This window comes from Camelus ferus, chromosome 10 (assembly GCF_009834535.1).
Source record: "Camelus ferus isolate YT-003-E chromosome 10, BCGSAC_Cfer_1.0, whole genome shotgun sequence".
Taxonomy (NCBI): Eukaryota; Metazoa; Chordata; class Mammalia; order Artiodactyla; family Camelidae; genus Camelus; species Camelus ferus.
The window spans coordinates 53,941,719-53,958,524 of record NC_045705.1 but is presented as its reverse complement, the minus strand read 5'-3'; the positions used below and the strand labels follow the sequence as shown (position 1 = coordinate 53,958,524).

The window sequence follows — 16,806 nt, the reverse complement described above, 5'->3', positions numbered from 1 at the left end:
ATTATAGTTTTTGATAATTATTAAATGAAGGCTATAGACATAAGTATAAACACCTAGTCAGAAGCAAAAGAATAAACTGACCACTTGAGAATTGACAGACTTTTTTTTAAAGTTAAAAGGAAAATGTTTATTTTGAACTCGACATGTCTGCTTTAACTTTTCTTTCTTGCTATCTTCAACTCAGCTTTCATTCTTTAAATAGTTTTTTTAATTGAGTTATAGTCAGTTTACAATGTTGTGTCAATTTCCAGTGTAGAGCACAAATTTTCAATTATACATGAGGATACATATATTCATCGTTGCATTCTTTTTCACTGTGAGGTACCACAAGATCTTGTATATATTTCCCTGTGCTATACAGTATAATCTTGTTTATCTATTCTACATATGCCTGTCAGTATCTACAAATTTCAAACTCCCAGGAGATCTGACAGACTCTTAAAAGATTAGTTGTTTCTGTGTGTGAATTGAGCTGCTCAATATCCACTATAGAACATAATGATGTCCCACATTGCTTTTGAATTCACATTCGAATCTCTAGAATCTTCAGAGATTTATCCCCAAAGGCAAACAAAAATTAAAGATAGCTTTATAACCACAATCATCAAGATTTGTTACAGATGAATGAGTTCTTATTCCAGGAGGTAAGATTTTAGCTTTTGTTAATGAATTTGATGTATTGATTTTCATTTACCATTTTGGAACACTCTACTCCCTGAAGTTACAGCTGTACTCAAAGTTATAGTTGGGAAAAAGGGCCAATGTAATCAAGCAGTTAGTAAGCAACTTTAGTTGAACTGCTGTTTTCACCATCAATTTTTTGTGAATAAACAGGCACAGTCTATGTCAAGTATTCCATATTTACCTTCCCACAAGATGGAAACTCATATGGCTTTTTAACATACTCCAAACTCAGCACTACAAGCTAATGCTAATATATTTATTAGCAGAGATGCTTTGGGCATTTATTCGTGTTTAAAAATTAAAGGTTTAAATTGAAGATTTTAAAATTGAAAGATACTGTAAATATCTTTGAAAAAAACTTACTTTGTTTATGGGTCTGATGCTTTAGCTTCAAGAGGAAACAGAGTATGTAAAGCTCAAAATATAAGTCAGAAAATTTGGAGATGAGGACCACTATGTGGGTGATCCTTCTTAAGTTTTAAGCCACATTTTATTCAGCTACATATTATGTTGAAAATAGTATTTCCCTCTACAAAAATCCAATTAGAAAACATTGTTAAAGTAGGAAGTGATTTGATTTGTCTGAATAAAAGTACTTTAATTATGTACTAAATATCCGTCATGCTTCTTGCATAGAAATTACATCAGTATCTCAAGCTACTTGATAAAACAATATTTTAATCAAAAAAATCCAGTAAATTTACCAGTAACTTCATTCACAACCATAATTCAAAATTCATTTCTATTATCGGTATCAAGAACACTTTTATTTCACCCTTAAAAAATTTTTAAACTGATAGATATTGTAAAATCTGTAATAAACTAGGTTTCTCTTTTATACGTAACTACCAGAAGGCTTGAAGGGTAATTTGTTATCCACCCACTGCAAGGTGTCCCAGACTTCATGGTCAGTATTACTTACTGCATAGTTACTAAAGAAATGGGTAGTCAGACTTTCCTGGGCTTCATTCATATTCTTACTCTACCAATTACTACACAATATTGTGAAGCTTACATAACCTCCTCAGACTCAGTTTACTCACTTATAAAATAATGAAAGTAATTAATATCATTTTATGAAAAAATAGTCTCTCTCTCTATACACATTAAATATATATATACTAATTACACTATAAATATAGACTAAATTATAAGCATAGACTATGTAGATACATTAAATTGTAAATATATAAATATAAAAATTTTAACCTTATAATTTAGTAATGATAAAGTAATGGTTAGTTATTATTCAAGTCTATTATAAAACAACACATTTCTTATTTTTTTATTATAATACTTACTGGTCTTTTTTGCTATTCTCAACTGTCCTATATTATTTCTTCACTTTATAGCCACTTTAAGTGCATATTTGGAAACAACATAATAAAAAAAAAGTAGAAGACACCATTTCAAGGAAGTTTTCAGGCATTCCTGCTAAAAGTAATTTTAAAAATAGAGATAGACTCATAATTGCATGTAAATATGGATCAATTCTTGGATATCTTTATTTGTAATCACTTCTCATATGTGTTATAGAAAATGAAATTATCAAATTTATAACTTCTTTAATGCACTTTTCTGTCACAGGTTCGTTATGGTAATAGCTATGTTACACCATGGATTCCCTGGGAGATGGGAACCACACTGCAGTGACAGAGTTCATTCTACTGGGCTTAACAAATGACCCAGTCCTTCGAATCATCCTCTTCATGATCATCCTATCTATCTACCTGGTGACCATATCTGGCAATCTCAGCACAATCATTCTTATCAGAATCTCTTCTCAGCTCCACCATCCTATGTATTTTTTCCTGAGCCACTTGGCCTTTGCTGACATGGGCTATTCATCTTCTGTTACACCCAATATGCTTGTAAACTTCCTGGTGGAGACAAATACCATCTCCTATCCTGGATGTGCCATTCAGCTTGGTTCCGTCGTTTTCTTTGGGTCAACTGAGTGCTTCATTCTGGCTGCCATGGCATATGATCGCTTCATGGCAATCTGCAACCCACTGCTTTATTCCACCAAAATGTCCACACAAGTCTGTGTTCAGTTACTTACAGTGGCTTATATTGGTGGTTTTCTCAATGCTTCCTCCTTTACTATTTCCTTCTATTTTTTACTCTTCTGTGGAGCAAATCGAGTCAATCATTTTTTCTGTGATTTTGCTCCTTTGGTTGAACTCTCCTGTTCTGACATCAGTATCCCCACAACTGTGCCCTCATTTACGGCTGGCTTCATCATTGTGGTCACAGTGACTGTCATAGCCATCTCCTACATCTACATCCTCATCACTATCCTGAAGATGTACTCCACTGAGGGGCGCCATAAGGCCTTCTCCACCTGCACATCCCACCTCACAGTGGTCACTCTGTTCTTTGGCACCATCACATTCATTTATGTGATGCCCAAGTCCAGCTACTCAACTGACCAGAACAAGGTGGTGTCTGTGTTCTACATGGTGGTGATCCCCATGTTGAACCCCCTCATCTACAGTCTGAGGAACAGTGAGATTAAGGGGGCTCTGAAGAGAGAGCTTGGAAAAATGCTTTCTTAGTGAAGCCACTTATTTCATAGGGTTTGATATAATAATACGCCATAAATATAATAAAAAGAGGAAGTTGAGTGTCTGTGGTTTAAATGTATCCATCCAACGTCATTAGCCAGGGTGCAGTTTTTTAGTAAATGTAGGGAGGGGTGGATTTTCAGATATCAAATTTTAAGTCAGAGATCCAGAGTGAGCTTTATTCAATAAGATTAAATAATATTTATAACTGAGAAAAACAAATTGGTACCATGAAAAAATATTTTAAACTGATGAAAATTGCTTTAAAATGTCATGTACATTTTTTTTTTGCAAAATTGTACTCTGCCATATATTAAGATTATTGTACCTCTAAACCTTTAATACTATTTCCATTTTCAACTTTATCCTGTAATGAGTATGATAACTATAGTTTTGACTGATGACATTCTGAGTGGAAATGACAAAGTAGAATCATGTAGAAGGGTTCTGGAGATAGTCTTGCAGGAAGGTTGTCTGCTGAGGATGGACTTTATAAACCTGTAAGTTCTGGCCTGTGTTCCTGGTCTCTAGCTCCAGTCACCATACAGAGGATCCCCAGAGAAGAACAGGGTAAGATATCCCTGACTGATCTGTGAAATCTGTCAGGTCCAGAGATGACTTCTCTGTGGGAATAAGTAGGTCCCTAAACTCCTCAGGGACTGAGTGGAACAAACTCTTAGAGTGAATTGGTCATGATCAGGCCTACATCCTACTCTTGAAGCTGAAAGGGACAGCAATGTCTCTTCCCTGAACTTTTGACTGCCCTCTGGAAAGGCTAAATCAACCTTTAATATGCTGATGACAAACACATGTATTGACCTTTTCTGTCGACTCTTTAATGTTTCAGACACAAATTCTGTCTTTTTGTTGACAGACTCATGAGGCGTTCATCATCTCATGCATTCATTTGTTCTTTTATATATTCAAAAATTTTACTGAATTATTCTTACATTCCAGAGACAGTCTTAGGCCATTGGAAATATTTAAGTGACAAGTATCCAAAATATCTGCCCTCACAAAATTTATCTTACAGCATAAGAGGACAATAAAACCAACAAGTCAGTGATTCAGACTATTCGACAGGGATAGTGCAATGGAGAAAGAAAAAGCAGAAAGAGTAATGGAGATTAACATGCCAGACAGGAAGTGTCAGTGGAGGCCTCACTGGGAAGATTCTGAGAAATGATGCAGGAGGTGAGGACACTTCCTGTCGAATATCGTGCTACCTGTGCACATTTGTGCAAGTCTAATCTTCCACTCACATGCATACCATCAAACTTTGGGCCTTCTTTTCCAATTGTGGCAGGTTTGGTAATTTGTATCCCATAGTGAGCACAACCAAAACAGATGATAAAATGTTCAAGTTATCTTAAATATCACATTAGATGTTATAGGATAATACAGAATTGCTTCCTAAGGAACTGTGAGAACCCAGAGTAGTAAACCTAACACTCACAAACGCCTCAGTACTAATGAGAGAATTTGACTGGCCGGAAAGAACTGTTACCAAACTGGTCCTAGATCTAGTGTTCTTTGGGATGGGAGAAGGATGAGTCAAAATCTAGGTGAGAATGCTGATTGATGCACCTCGCATATGTCCTCAGGATAAGCAGAAACCCGCAGTGACCAAGTTCTGCATGGATGGGCAGCCCTGAAGATCTAGACAGTCTCAAGCCTTGAACTTGGATATAAGATAGTCAAGGACAGATGGTGCCTGAGGGTGAACTGAATTAGGAAACAAACAACTCAAGCCTCACTTTTTTTTCCCACCAAAATTATTAAAATACAATAACCCACACACAGTGAAAAAAAAAAAAAGAACAAAGGAAACAAGATACCAAGCATATTGTGGGAGCCATGGAAACAACAGACAACAGGTATAAAATCATTAAGATTTAAGATGTGGGAATTAATAGACAGACTATACTAGTACTTCATTTAAAAAGATAAAAGACAATTTGAAAATATATATAATTGCAGAAAACCAAAAATAATGACTAAATAGTATGCAAAACAACCATACAGAACGTCATAAGTGAAAAATTCACCATGCCAGAGTGTATACCAGGGATTTCTCTTTGGTAAGCATAATCCTCACAGGTCTTCATAGTGGATCCCAAGAGACAGCACAGGCAGAGAAGCCATCCTACCTCAGAAGTGTCATGATCAAAAGTGGGACCATTATATCTCATAATGCTGCCAGATATAGTTTCAGGGCCCCTGCAAGCACTGCTTCTGGTTATCAGAATCACTGCACTCAGAGAAAGCATAAACGCATAGACTCTATTTATTCTTTATGTCCTCACCTCCAGATGCATTTTACAAATTAAAGAATCATTTTTGTTACATTCAAGGTTGTATGTAACACAGGTGGCATTCCGTTTCTCTCAGGACTTAGGGGAAAGAAAAAGTTCACAAACGTCAACTGCGTCCTTAGAGAAGTCAAAGGATTTTGTTAACCTTTACTGTAAAGAGAATGATACATGACATCTAGGATCTTAAATGCCATGTCGTGTCTATATAGAATTCTGAACAAAGGCACTGTTTAGGAGTCTGTACAAGATCACAGGCCAAATATAAAGAACTTGTGTGCCACATAAAAATTTCTCAAAGAAGTTATAAAGCAACTTTGGATTTTATAAAAGATGTACTACCACTCTTTGGCAATCTAGTTTTTCTTTCCCAAAGCTCTCAAGTCCTTTGCCAAAACTACATATTTATTTACAAATGAGCCTGTGTTGATAAGTTTAACAAAACTGTATGTTTTTTTGGTTGGACTTGATAGTTTTTATAAGAGTTATATGGCATTTCTACATACAGGTTATTGGCGCATGTTAACCATCTTAGTTAATGGAAACATCTGGTAGCTTAGGAAAAGTCCCTTTTTTAAATATAGTGCAATAAAACTAGAAATCAATAACAAAAAGGTAAGTACAAAAACATCTACATATTTGGAAATGAATTAGTATGCAAATTAGTGTCCAACAGATCATAGGAAAAAATCAAATAAAAATTAGAAAACAACTGAATCATAAGAAAAATTGCATATAAAATCTTATGCTACAGGTACAGAAGATTTTAAAAGGAACCTAATGCTAGAAATACTAGAAAAGACAAAATAGTTAAGAATGAATAATGTTTCCATTCATTTCCATAGGTAGAAAAGATTATTAATATAAAACCCAGGGTCGTAGAAGGGAAAGAATTATAAAATAAACAGCAGAAATTAATCAAATAGAAAATCAACACACAATGAAGAGGATTAATATTGCCAAATATTTGCTTTTTTATAGTGATTTGTATTGGACTTATAAAAAATTTTTAAAAGAAAGTACAAATAACCAATACAGGAAAGGTAAAAGATATTGACCAGACTATAACAGTAATTATGAATCATTCTATGTAAAATTTTGATAACTTAGGTAAACCAGGATATCTAGAACAATAAAATTAATCAAATTAACTCAAACTGAAAAAGTAAACCTGAAGAACAATTTAACCATCAAAAAAATTTAATTAGTATGTAAATCCTTCCACACAAAAAGGACATACAAATGAATGGTGTGGAGAGATTTTCTGGAGTACAGGAACTTCCAACCTAAAGAAAATACTGGAGTAACTATTTAAAGCATCGGAAAGTGAGACTTCGATCATAAAACTTCTTACCACAATGTAATGGGCTGAAAGAAGTGAGGCTTGGGAGACATAATTTTAAAACTAACAAAATGGAATATATTTATAGTACTGCTAAATAAAAATGTAGAGTATCTGTAATATTATTGAAACTCCAAGTGGAAAAGCAGAACAGGACTAAAAAGGCAACACGGATAAATTAAATGACATTAAATAATGCGTAAAGGAAAACTTTTTCTCTAATCACAAAACTTCTGACACCAAAAGTGGTATTTTTGCCCTCCATACCAACCACATGGAAAACTAATATGTTCTAAATACCTGGACATCAATTTGATGCCCTATTCTTTAATTCAGTTGTGATACTAACTACCTGAAGGTAGTGTCAGACTTCACAGGTTTAAGGGCTCAGTTCCAAAAGGCAGCCCTCCTTTCAGACACCAATTGCAAGTTATGGGTCCCCAGGTTATGTACACTTTCAGGTTTTGGTTTTATTTTTATTTTCTGTGGTTCTAGCCAGTACCTGAAACAATGTTTAAAAAGGAGGGATGGTGAATGACAGTCCATATCCTACTCTTGCTCTGAAGTTTGGAGCAAATCACTCAACTAATATTGTACCTAATAGTGAAAGACTTCATGCTGAAAACTATAAAATGCTAATGAAAAAAATCAAAGATCTCAGTAAGTGGAGAGGAGTAGCATGTCCATGAACTTGATGGCTCAACAATAAAGATATCAGTTCTTCCCCGATTGATCCGTAGGTTTAATGCAATTATTATGAAAATTCCAACATGATTTTTTATTGCTACAATCTAATTTTAAATTTAAATGGAAGGCAAAGGAATGCCCCCAATTCTTTTTCCCCAATTTTTTTTTTTTAAAAAAAGGAATGACACAATCTGAATTTAAGACTCACTACATATCAACAGTTGTCAAGACAGTGTACTACTAGTGTACTGGGCGTGGTGAACAAATAGATCAATGAAGCAGAATAGAATGCAGAAATAGGTCCACACACATATAGCCAACTGATTTTAAACAAAGGTGAAAAAGCAATTCACTAGAGAAAGGATAGTCTTTTCAAAATATGGTGTTGTAATAATTCGACTTTCATAGGCAAAAACAAACAAACTAAATACACAAACCTAAACCTCACGTCTTATACAAAAATACACTCAAAATGGATCACTAACCAAAATGTGACGTATAAGACCTTTCAGAAGAAAACAGAAGAACTATTCGTAACGAGGGTTAGGTGAAGAGTTCTTAGACAACACCAAAAGCAAATGCATAAATTAAAAGATTAAGAAATTGGACTATATCAAAATTCAAACTAAAAGCATGGGCAGATACCACTACACACCCATTAAATGGTAAATTTAAAGACAAATAATACTCAATGTGGGCAAGATTTTGAAACAATTAGAATTCTCAACATTGCAAATGGGAACATAAAACAATAAATATATTCACTTTGGCAAATTGTTTTGAGTTTCTTAAAAATAAACACCGTATCTCCAGCAATCTCACTGTAATTATCTAAGACAAATGGGAAAATATATCCACACAGAAATAACTCAAGTGTTCATAGCAGTTTCATTCACAACAGCTGGAAACTGAAAACAACTCCCACCAACTGGTGAGGGGATCAAAATAACTGGTACATCTATTCAATGCAATACTATTTGCAAATAAAAAGAAATAAACTGCTAATCTACATTATAATGAATCTCAAAACAATTATGCTGAGGGAAAGAAGTCATTTACAACAGAGCACATACTCTATGACTTGCATTTTATAAATTTACAGAAAAAGAAAACTAATCTGTATAACTGAAAAGCAAATTAGTAGTTGCCTTTAGCCAGGGGCACAGAGGAAAATGGATTGCCAAGGGGCAGAAGGAATCACTGGGAGTTAATAGAAATGTACTTTTACTTGATTGTGATTGTGGTTTCCTAGTTTCAAGTTAACCTTTGTGAACTTTCCTCTAAATCCTGATAAAATTGGAATGTCAGCTGTGTTACAGGCAACATTGATCATAAAAAAAAATGATTCTTCAATTGCAAAATGCATCTGGACTGGGAGGATGTAAAGAATAAATATATTCTTCATATTATCTTGCTTCCCTGAGTGCAGTGATTGTGATAACTGGAAAAAATGCTTGCAGGGACCCTGATTATGAGATACAATGGTCTCAGTTATGATCTTGAAGCTTCTCAGATAGGATGGCTCCTCTGCCTGTGCTGTCTCTTGGGATCCAATGTAAAGACCTGTGAGGATTATGTTTGCCAAAGAGAAATGCATGGTACACACGCTGGCATGATGAACTTCTCACTTACGAAGTTCCATATAGTTGTTTTGCGTACTATTTAGTGATTATTTTGGGGTTTTGGTGATTATATATTTTTTCAAATTGTCTTTTTTCCTTTTAAATAAACTACTATTATAGTCTATTAATCCCCATATCTTAAATCTTAATGATTATATTTCTGTTGTCTGTTGTTTCCACTGGCTCCCACGATATTTTTGGTATCTTGTTTCCTTTGTGCTGGCCATCATTTTTCACTGTGTGTGGGTTATTGTATTTTAATAATTTTGGTGGGAATCATTGAAGCTTGAGTTGTTTGTTTCCTTATTCGGTTCACCCTAAGGCACAGTCTGTCCTTGACCATCTTATCTCCAAGTTCAAGGCTTGAGACTCTCTAGATCTCCAGAGCTACACATCTATGCAAAACCTGGTCAGTACAGGTTTCTACTTATCCTGACGACATATGTGAGTTGTATCAATCAGCATGATCATTTGGACATGTCCTAGGCTTTGAGTCATTCTTCTCCCATCCCAAAATACACTAACTAGATCCAAGCCCAGTTTAGTAATAACACTCCTTTCTGGCCAAATTCTCTCATTACTGAATCATTTGTGAATGTTAGGTTTACTACTCTGAGTTCTCACAGTTCCTTAGGAAGCAATTCTGTATTATCCTATAACATCTAATGTGATATTTAAGATAACTTGAACATTTTATCATCTGTTTTGGTTGTGCTCACCAAGGGATACAAATTACCGAACCTGCCATAATTGGAACAAAAGCCTTAAAGGCAAATTATATGAATGTGAATAGAAGATCAGACTTGCACAAATGTACACAGCTAACACTATATTTGACAGGAAGAGTCCTCACCTACTGCACCTTTGCTCAGATGTTAACTTCCTAATGAGGCCTGCACCAACACTTCCTGCCCTGGCACGTTAACCTCCGTTACTCTTTCTGCTTTTTCTTTCTCTATAGCACTATCCCCTTCGAATAGCCTGAATTACTAACTAACTTGTTAGTTTTATCATATCTCCTGTGGTGTAAGATAAATCCTATGAAGGCAGAGATACTGGATGCTTGTTACTTATATTTCCAACTGCCTATGTAATACAAGAATAACTCAACATAATTTTTGATTGTTTGAAAGAACAAATGAATGCAACTTGGTGATACACTGTCACTCGGAAAGAGACAACAGGACAGAAAGGGAGCTGAACCTTTACCTCATTCATAGGCAAGGAGGCAAGGCCAGTCAGCACTCCATTTTTGCCAAAGCTGTGTCGGTAGTTCTCAGCAGGAAGCTAAACGTATGTACTGGCCTAGTTGTTACAGCAACACCTCAATAAGGGGACTTCTTCCTAAAAAGTGATGGAACATGATCCAGAGCCTCTTAATATAATATCCGAAATGTCTACAATATAATACAAAATCATTTATCATACCAAGAACCATAAAAATAAAAACTTCAATGAGATAAAGCAGTATATGTCAACCTCAAGATAAATCAGATGCTGAAATCATCTGGCAAGGATTTAAAATAGCCACTAAACAAATGCTTCAACAAGCAATTATTAATTCTCTTGAGACAAATGAAAAAGAATAGAAAATTTCAGCAAAAAATAGAAATTATAAAAAATAATAATGTGAACATGATATAACTGAAAAAATACAAACACTGAAGTTTAAAAAAAATCAAACAACTTGCAGGATGGGCTCAATAGTCTAGTGGAGATGACAGATGATAGATCCAGTGAACTTGAATAAGGAAGAATAGAAATAACTGATCTAAACAAAAAGAAAATAGATTTGGGGGAAAAAATCAGATCTACATGGATCTATAAGAAAATAACCAGTTAACATTCACATTTTGGGAATCTCAGAAAGAGAGGGGAAAGAAAGAAGTACTAATACTTAAAGACATGAAGTCTGATAAATTTCTAAATTTCATGAAAGACATAGAGCTATAGATGCAGGAGGCTGAGCAAACCTCAAACAGGATAAACCCAAAGAAATTTATAAGAGACACATAGAAAGTTCTGAAAATTAAACAGAAAGAAAAATCTTACAAGCATTTAAGAAGGAAGTACACATTACTTATTATAAAAAGCAATATGAAAGACAAAATTTCTCACCTGAAACCATGAAGGCCAGAAGGTAGTAGCATATTTTTCAAGTCCAAAAACTAAGGAACAGTCAAACATAAATTCTAATTTGCAGAAATAGTTTCCAGAAATGAAAGTGAACATTTCAGATGAAGGAACGCTTAAAGAATTTTTTTCCCAACAAATCTACTTTTAAGAAATGGCTAAAGGAAATTCTCTAAACAGAATGTAAATGATAAAAAAGAAAACTTGGAACTCCAGTAATTTAAAATATAGAACAAAATGAAAAAAATAAAAGCATACCAAAAATGTGAGATTCAGTTAAAGCAGTGTTGAGAGGGAAATTTACAGCACTGATTGTTTATGTTACTAAAGAAAAAGGTCTTAGATATATTTAAAATTTTTGAAAGAAAAGAATGAAGTAGGAGAAATCACTCTACCTGACATTAAGACTTATTATAAAGCTTCAGTCATCAGGCCACTGCGGTACTGGTAGAAGAATAGGTACATAGATCAATGAAACTGACTAGAAAACCTTGAGAAAGACCTACAAGTATGCCAAACTTTTTTTTTTTTTTTAAGATGCAGAAGCAATCCAATGAAAGAAGGAAGGTTTTTCAGCAAAGGGTTCTAGAGCAATTGGATATCCATGGAGGGTGGAACTACCTCAACCTAAACATCAGACCTGGTATGAGAATTTACTCAAAGTAGATCAGGAAGGGCAATGTGAAATATAGAACTATAAGCTATAAACCCTTAGAAAAAGTAGGAGAGAATAGTCAAGATATAGGGTTAGTCAAAAACTTCTGGGAATTGACACTAAAACTAAAATCCATAGACATAAAGATTCATCCAGCTACTATCATGAAAATACTGTGTTACAAACATGTTTTGAATCATGCACACATACATATATTTTAAACTATTTTAAAACTGTATCCCAAGTACAGGTATATCAGGTAATTCAGTAATACTTTAAATGCTTTGTACACAAAGTGATGATTTTTATCAAAAGTACTCCACTTTTTCCACTTTCATTTTCCAGCAATCTGTAATTTTTAAATGTTCAGGGTCCGTTTATTTACCATCTGAGGGATGAACCTGTGTGTACTGTCTAGTACCTTCCTTAAGGCTATCTGCATTTCTTCGTTTCTTAGACTGTAAACAATGGGATTAAGCAGAGGTGTCAGCACTGTGTAGGTCACAGCCCTCAGCATATCTTCCCCGAATGAGCCACTGTCCTTGGGCCTCAAGTAGATAAAACCAGCAAATCCGTAGTGCATGCACACCACAGTGAGGTGGGAGGAGCAAGTTGAGAAGGCCTTATACCTCCCCTTGGCAGAAGGCATCTTCATAATGATGGACCCAATGAAGACATAGGAAATCATAATTAAAATAAAGCTGCCCACCAGCACAAAGGCAGAGAGCATAAATATAGCCATTTCATGATAGGGCGTATAGTCACAAGCCAGGCAGACCACAGGTGAGATGTCGCAAAAGAAGTGCTGGATGATGTTGGAGTCACAGAAAGACAAGTTGAATACCATGATGACGATGCACAGAGAAACCAGACACCCAACCACCCAGGAGGCCGTCATCAGCTGAAAGCAGATCTTCCGGGTCATCAAGACGGGGTAGTGCAGCGGGCTGTGAATAGCAGTGTAACGGTCATAGGACATGGCAGCCATGATGAAGCAGTTACTGCTTGACAAGCCAAAGAAGAAGAACATCTGTGTGGCACACTCAGGAAGAGAGATGGTCTTACTATCTGATAGTAAATCCACTAACATGCGGGGGATGATTACCATAGTGGTACAGGTTTCTGAAAAGGCCAGACTACAGAGGAAAAAGTACATGGGGGTGTGCAGGTGGCGAGTGAGCCTGATGGCCACCATTATGGACACATTTGCAGTGAGGATGGTCGCATGGGAGAAGAAAATCATCACAAAGAGGAGAATCTGCAGGTCTGGGAAACTGGAAAATCCCCACAGAATGAAGGTGCTCACTGTGGTGTGATTGCCCATCCTCCTGGTGCACGCGGCAACTCTCTTCCAAATGTGCAGGGTTCCTGAAGTTAAGACTCTGAGATGGTTATAAAATATCCTTATGTACCAATGTCACCAAGACTTTAATAAAAGGGCCCTGGGAAGTTGAAGGCAGCTCTTCATGGGAAAGCCTAAGAAATTAATGCTAAGTGCACTTGACTGAAGTCAAGTTCAGGAATCAGAGTGAGGAGAATGATTCTGGTATGAAAATCTATATAAATGACATACAGTCGGCCCAAATATCTCCTTGGATTATACTCACAAAAGCATTCTTATTTCTCTCTTTTCCAATCAGCATCTGCATGTAAGAGGGAAACATGAATAAATTTGCTTTGTTCTCACCCACTGGATTTTGTGATGCTACATTTTTCAAATCCTCTTTGAGACAAAATGGTAACCTGGTACTTAGGGGTATTTCATAAACTACTGACTGAATGAATAAAATAATCCAATCACTTAAAATAAATATAACATTTTTTAAAAAAATTAGGCAGATCAGTGAAATTTTCCAAAAGAGCTTTGACTTTTCCTTCAATGAAATCTTCTTTTTATCAGTGTTTCACCCTGCAGTGGCTCCAAAAGTAATAACTGTGGCCATGACCTGACCACACAAATGAATTTAACATGTAACTTGTACTGGGTTCCTATCCATGGTAATAATTAAAGCTTGAGATTTAAAATATCATTAGTTCTTAATACATATCAATAATTATAAGTTCTTAATTTCTCATTGAAGGTCTTTTTTCAAATGCCTAATATATTAATGGACTAGCATTGAGTTAAAATAATTTTGAAGATACCATTTCATTTAGAATGGCATATTCTGGTCATAATGTTTTAATCAAATTTTGGATTTTTTTAGCAAAACCTCCAGGACATTTTGTAGCAGGTGTACTTGTTATGTGGTTTGCTTTGAAGTGCAGACCTCAATGGAATAAACCCAAATTCCTCTGATCAATTTGGCCAATCATATTTCTATTTCAATTTTTCATTAAACATCCAATCTCATAAGTGGTGAAGGTAGAAATGTGATATGAATAAATCCCATAGAATTTCAATTTTTAACTTCAAACACTGTTAAAAAATGATGGGAAAGAAAAATAGTAAGGAATCAGTGGAGGAAAATGAAGGAGTGTGCAAGAGAAAGAGAGAAACACTGGCTAGAAGTTATTCTATAGGGCTAAGAAATGTATCGAAGCTTGAAGGGTTACTGTTTTCTCTTTGCATTGTAATTATGGGCAAAGAATACAAGAGAAGTCATGCCAGGTGACCAGCACCCACCATATACCTTTAATGTTCCAGACAATATGCTGCAGTTAGAGCTGACTCATGTAGTCCTTTTAAGTCTACGTTTTTAGGATTTTCATTGTGATTTTATAAACAATAAAGTAAGTTAAAGTGTGGTTAAGTGACTATAGAAGTCATGAATTTGTTCAATACATATTGACTAAATGCATGTGACGGGCCAGGCAATTTTATACTTGGGAAACACAATACGTAACCAGACACATAGGATCTGATAATGTGAGAGTGAATGACTGTTTTGGTTTGTGGAGTCAGGAAAGCCCTTTCTGGGGAGGTAACATGCTTAAACGGAGAACAGAAAGTCAGTTAGCAACCAACAGGTAAAGAACAGGGGAGTCAGCATTGCAGGCACAGTTCAGAGCTAACACAAAGAACCTAAGGTGGGAATAATCTACCCCAGCAATCTTCAACCAGGACCCATATGGCTTATCTTTGAGATCTGACCACACTCTTACCACTGATGGTTCCCTAGGCTATTTACCTCTTAAAAATTTTTTTTCCCATTCTTATGCTTCAATCATCATTTACCTTGTGTGACTCTTCAGTGTTCTGCCTCTGCCATAGCAGAATCCCCAGTTTCCTTTGGCACATTTCCAAGGCTGGAATTACCTCCAATAATTCAATGCAAGATTTTCAGAACAAAACTGGCCAAATTTTTCCACACGTCAGAGTTTCCTCCTGTATTTCCTATTTGAGTTAATTACAGATATCAGAGAGCCACCCTCAAACTCCATTTTTTACTCCTTCCGCATTTTCCGTAATTATAGATGGCTTGTTTGCCAACATCTTTATCCTCTTATTTTACTACCTCTGCTATTTCCCATAGGGTGTATATGGTGCCTCCATAGTTGGCTATTAGTCATAAGTCTCCTGCATTTTAATTTTATTCACCACAATATGACCTGTTGTTAGATTTGTAACTACAGGCTATATTAAGTTACTAACAGTGTCAAAAATAGTGAATAGATACACACTGCTTATCAGAGGAAATCCAAATACTCCAGCACGATATTTGATGCTCATCACAAAAGGATTCCTAGGCACTGCTCCTGGCTCAGTTTCCACCACACCCCTTTACCCATCCTACACTCAAACCAGACAATAGTGCCCTCTTTTTTCCAAACGCTTCACGATCCTTCATGCTGCTGTGCCTTGCAGGTGATTTTCCCTCTGTCTCAGTTTCCCCTCCTCTATTTTACTTTTATCAGACTTTTATTGAGTTTTCATGCCCTAACTTGAATTACTTTGATTCCTCACCCTCTCTCGTTGTCCACATTTTCTAGATTCCAGGATCCTAACTAAAAAATGTCACCTGCATTCTATTCCATCATTCATGTGGATTTTTGCAACAGCATCTATTTTTTCCCTCTTCCAGACCTGTCCCTCACCTCCTGCCACCTTTCCTCTACCATATTTATGATCATGCTACATGTCTTCATTTTCAACATGTTTTAGATACCCTTTGCTTACAAACTAGATAATTCAAGTAACTTCTAGACTTCACTGCATGCTTCAGTCATACTATATCATATACCCTCACAGCTATACTAAGAGATAAGTGCTGTTAAAATGACCATGTTTCTGGTGAGGAAACTGTGGCTTAGAGAGTTACTTAACTTGACAAAGGTGACACAGCCGGTCAGTACACATGTATCATACACACAACAAGGCAGCGAGAGTCCGAAGACCCACTCACTTGGCTAGCTGTTTATAAGGCCTCCCTCACCACACGTGCCCTAGCATGGCATTTAAGGTCTTACCTGTCCCGTTGCATGAGGAGTCTCATGATTATTATTTTGGGAGATTTACTAATTCCTCCATAATCCATTTTTTGGTATATTTGAAATACATTTTATTTGTACTAAGGTAGTTGGCTGCTCTCTAATGGGTTTTAAGAATCCTGTCACCTAGCAATGTGAATGCATGTATAGAAGTTTTCTACATGCTGTCTTAATTGAACTTATGATGGTGAAAATCAGCAAACGTCTGAAAATGCCAGACTGGCTGCTTAGAGTCTAAGAAATCGAGGCTATCATTTTCTCATGCTAGATATTACCCCCAATTTACTGTAGAAGGAAATCATACATGACCTACAAGAATGATCATCTACTAAGAGGTATATCAGATAATCTCTAGGGGAGCTTTATCAAAACA

General features: G+C 35.7%; 2 protein-coding genes across 2 annotated transcripts; one reads left to right on the top strand and one right to left on the bottom strand.

Annotated features, from left to right (window-relative positions):
• The first annotated feature begins 2,300 nt into the window (after nucleotides 1-2,300).
• On the top strand, nucleotides 2,301-3,242 carry LOC102517112 (olfactory receptor 478). The gene has a single exon (XM_032490459.1). It carries the CDS (start codon nucleotides 2,301-2,303, stop codon nucleotides 3,240-3,242), a length of 942 nt encoding a protein of 313 aa, XP_032346350.1.
• Nucleotides 3,243-12,360: 9,118 nt separating this feature from the next.
• Nucleotides 12,361-16,480, bottom strand: LOC102523916 (olfactory receptor 10Z1). The gene is made up of 3 exons (XM_006180857.2): nucleotides 16,413-16,480; nucleotides 13,502-13,593; nucleotides 12,361-13,214 (listed from the first exon to the last, which is right to left on the bottom strand). The coding sequence occupies exons 1-3, from the start codon at nucleotides 16,478-16,480 to the stop codon at nucleotides 12,361-12,363; spliced, it is 1,014 nt and encodes a 337-aa protein (XP_006180919.2).
• Between the last annotated feature and the right edge of the window lie 326 nt (nucleotides 16,481-16,806).

Coding starts and splice junctions, on each gene's coding strand:
- LOC102517112 (XM_032490459.1), top strand. CDS start 2,301: ATGGATTCCCTGGGAGATGGGAACCACACTGCAGTGACAGAGTTCATT.
- LOC102523916 (XM_006180857.2), bottom strand. CDS start 16,480: ATGGATTATGGAGGAATTAGTAAATCTCCCAAAATAATAATCATGAGA. Junction 13,594..16,412: donor CTCCTCATGCAACGGGACAG/GTAAGACCTTAA, acceptor GTATAATCCAAG/GAGATATTTGGGCCGACTGT. Junction 13,215..13,501: donor TGAACTTGACTTCAGTCAAG/TGCACTTAGCAT, acceptor CGACCATCCTCA/CTGCAAATGTGTCCATAATG.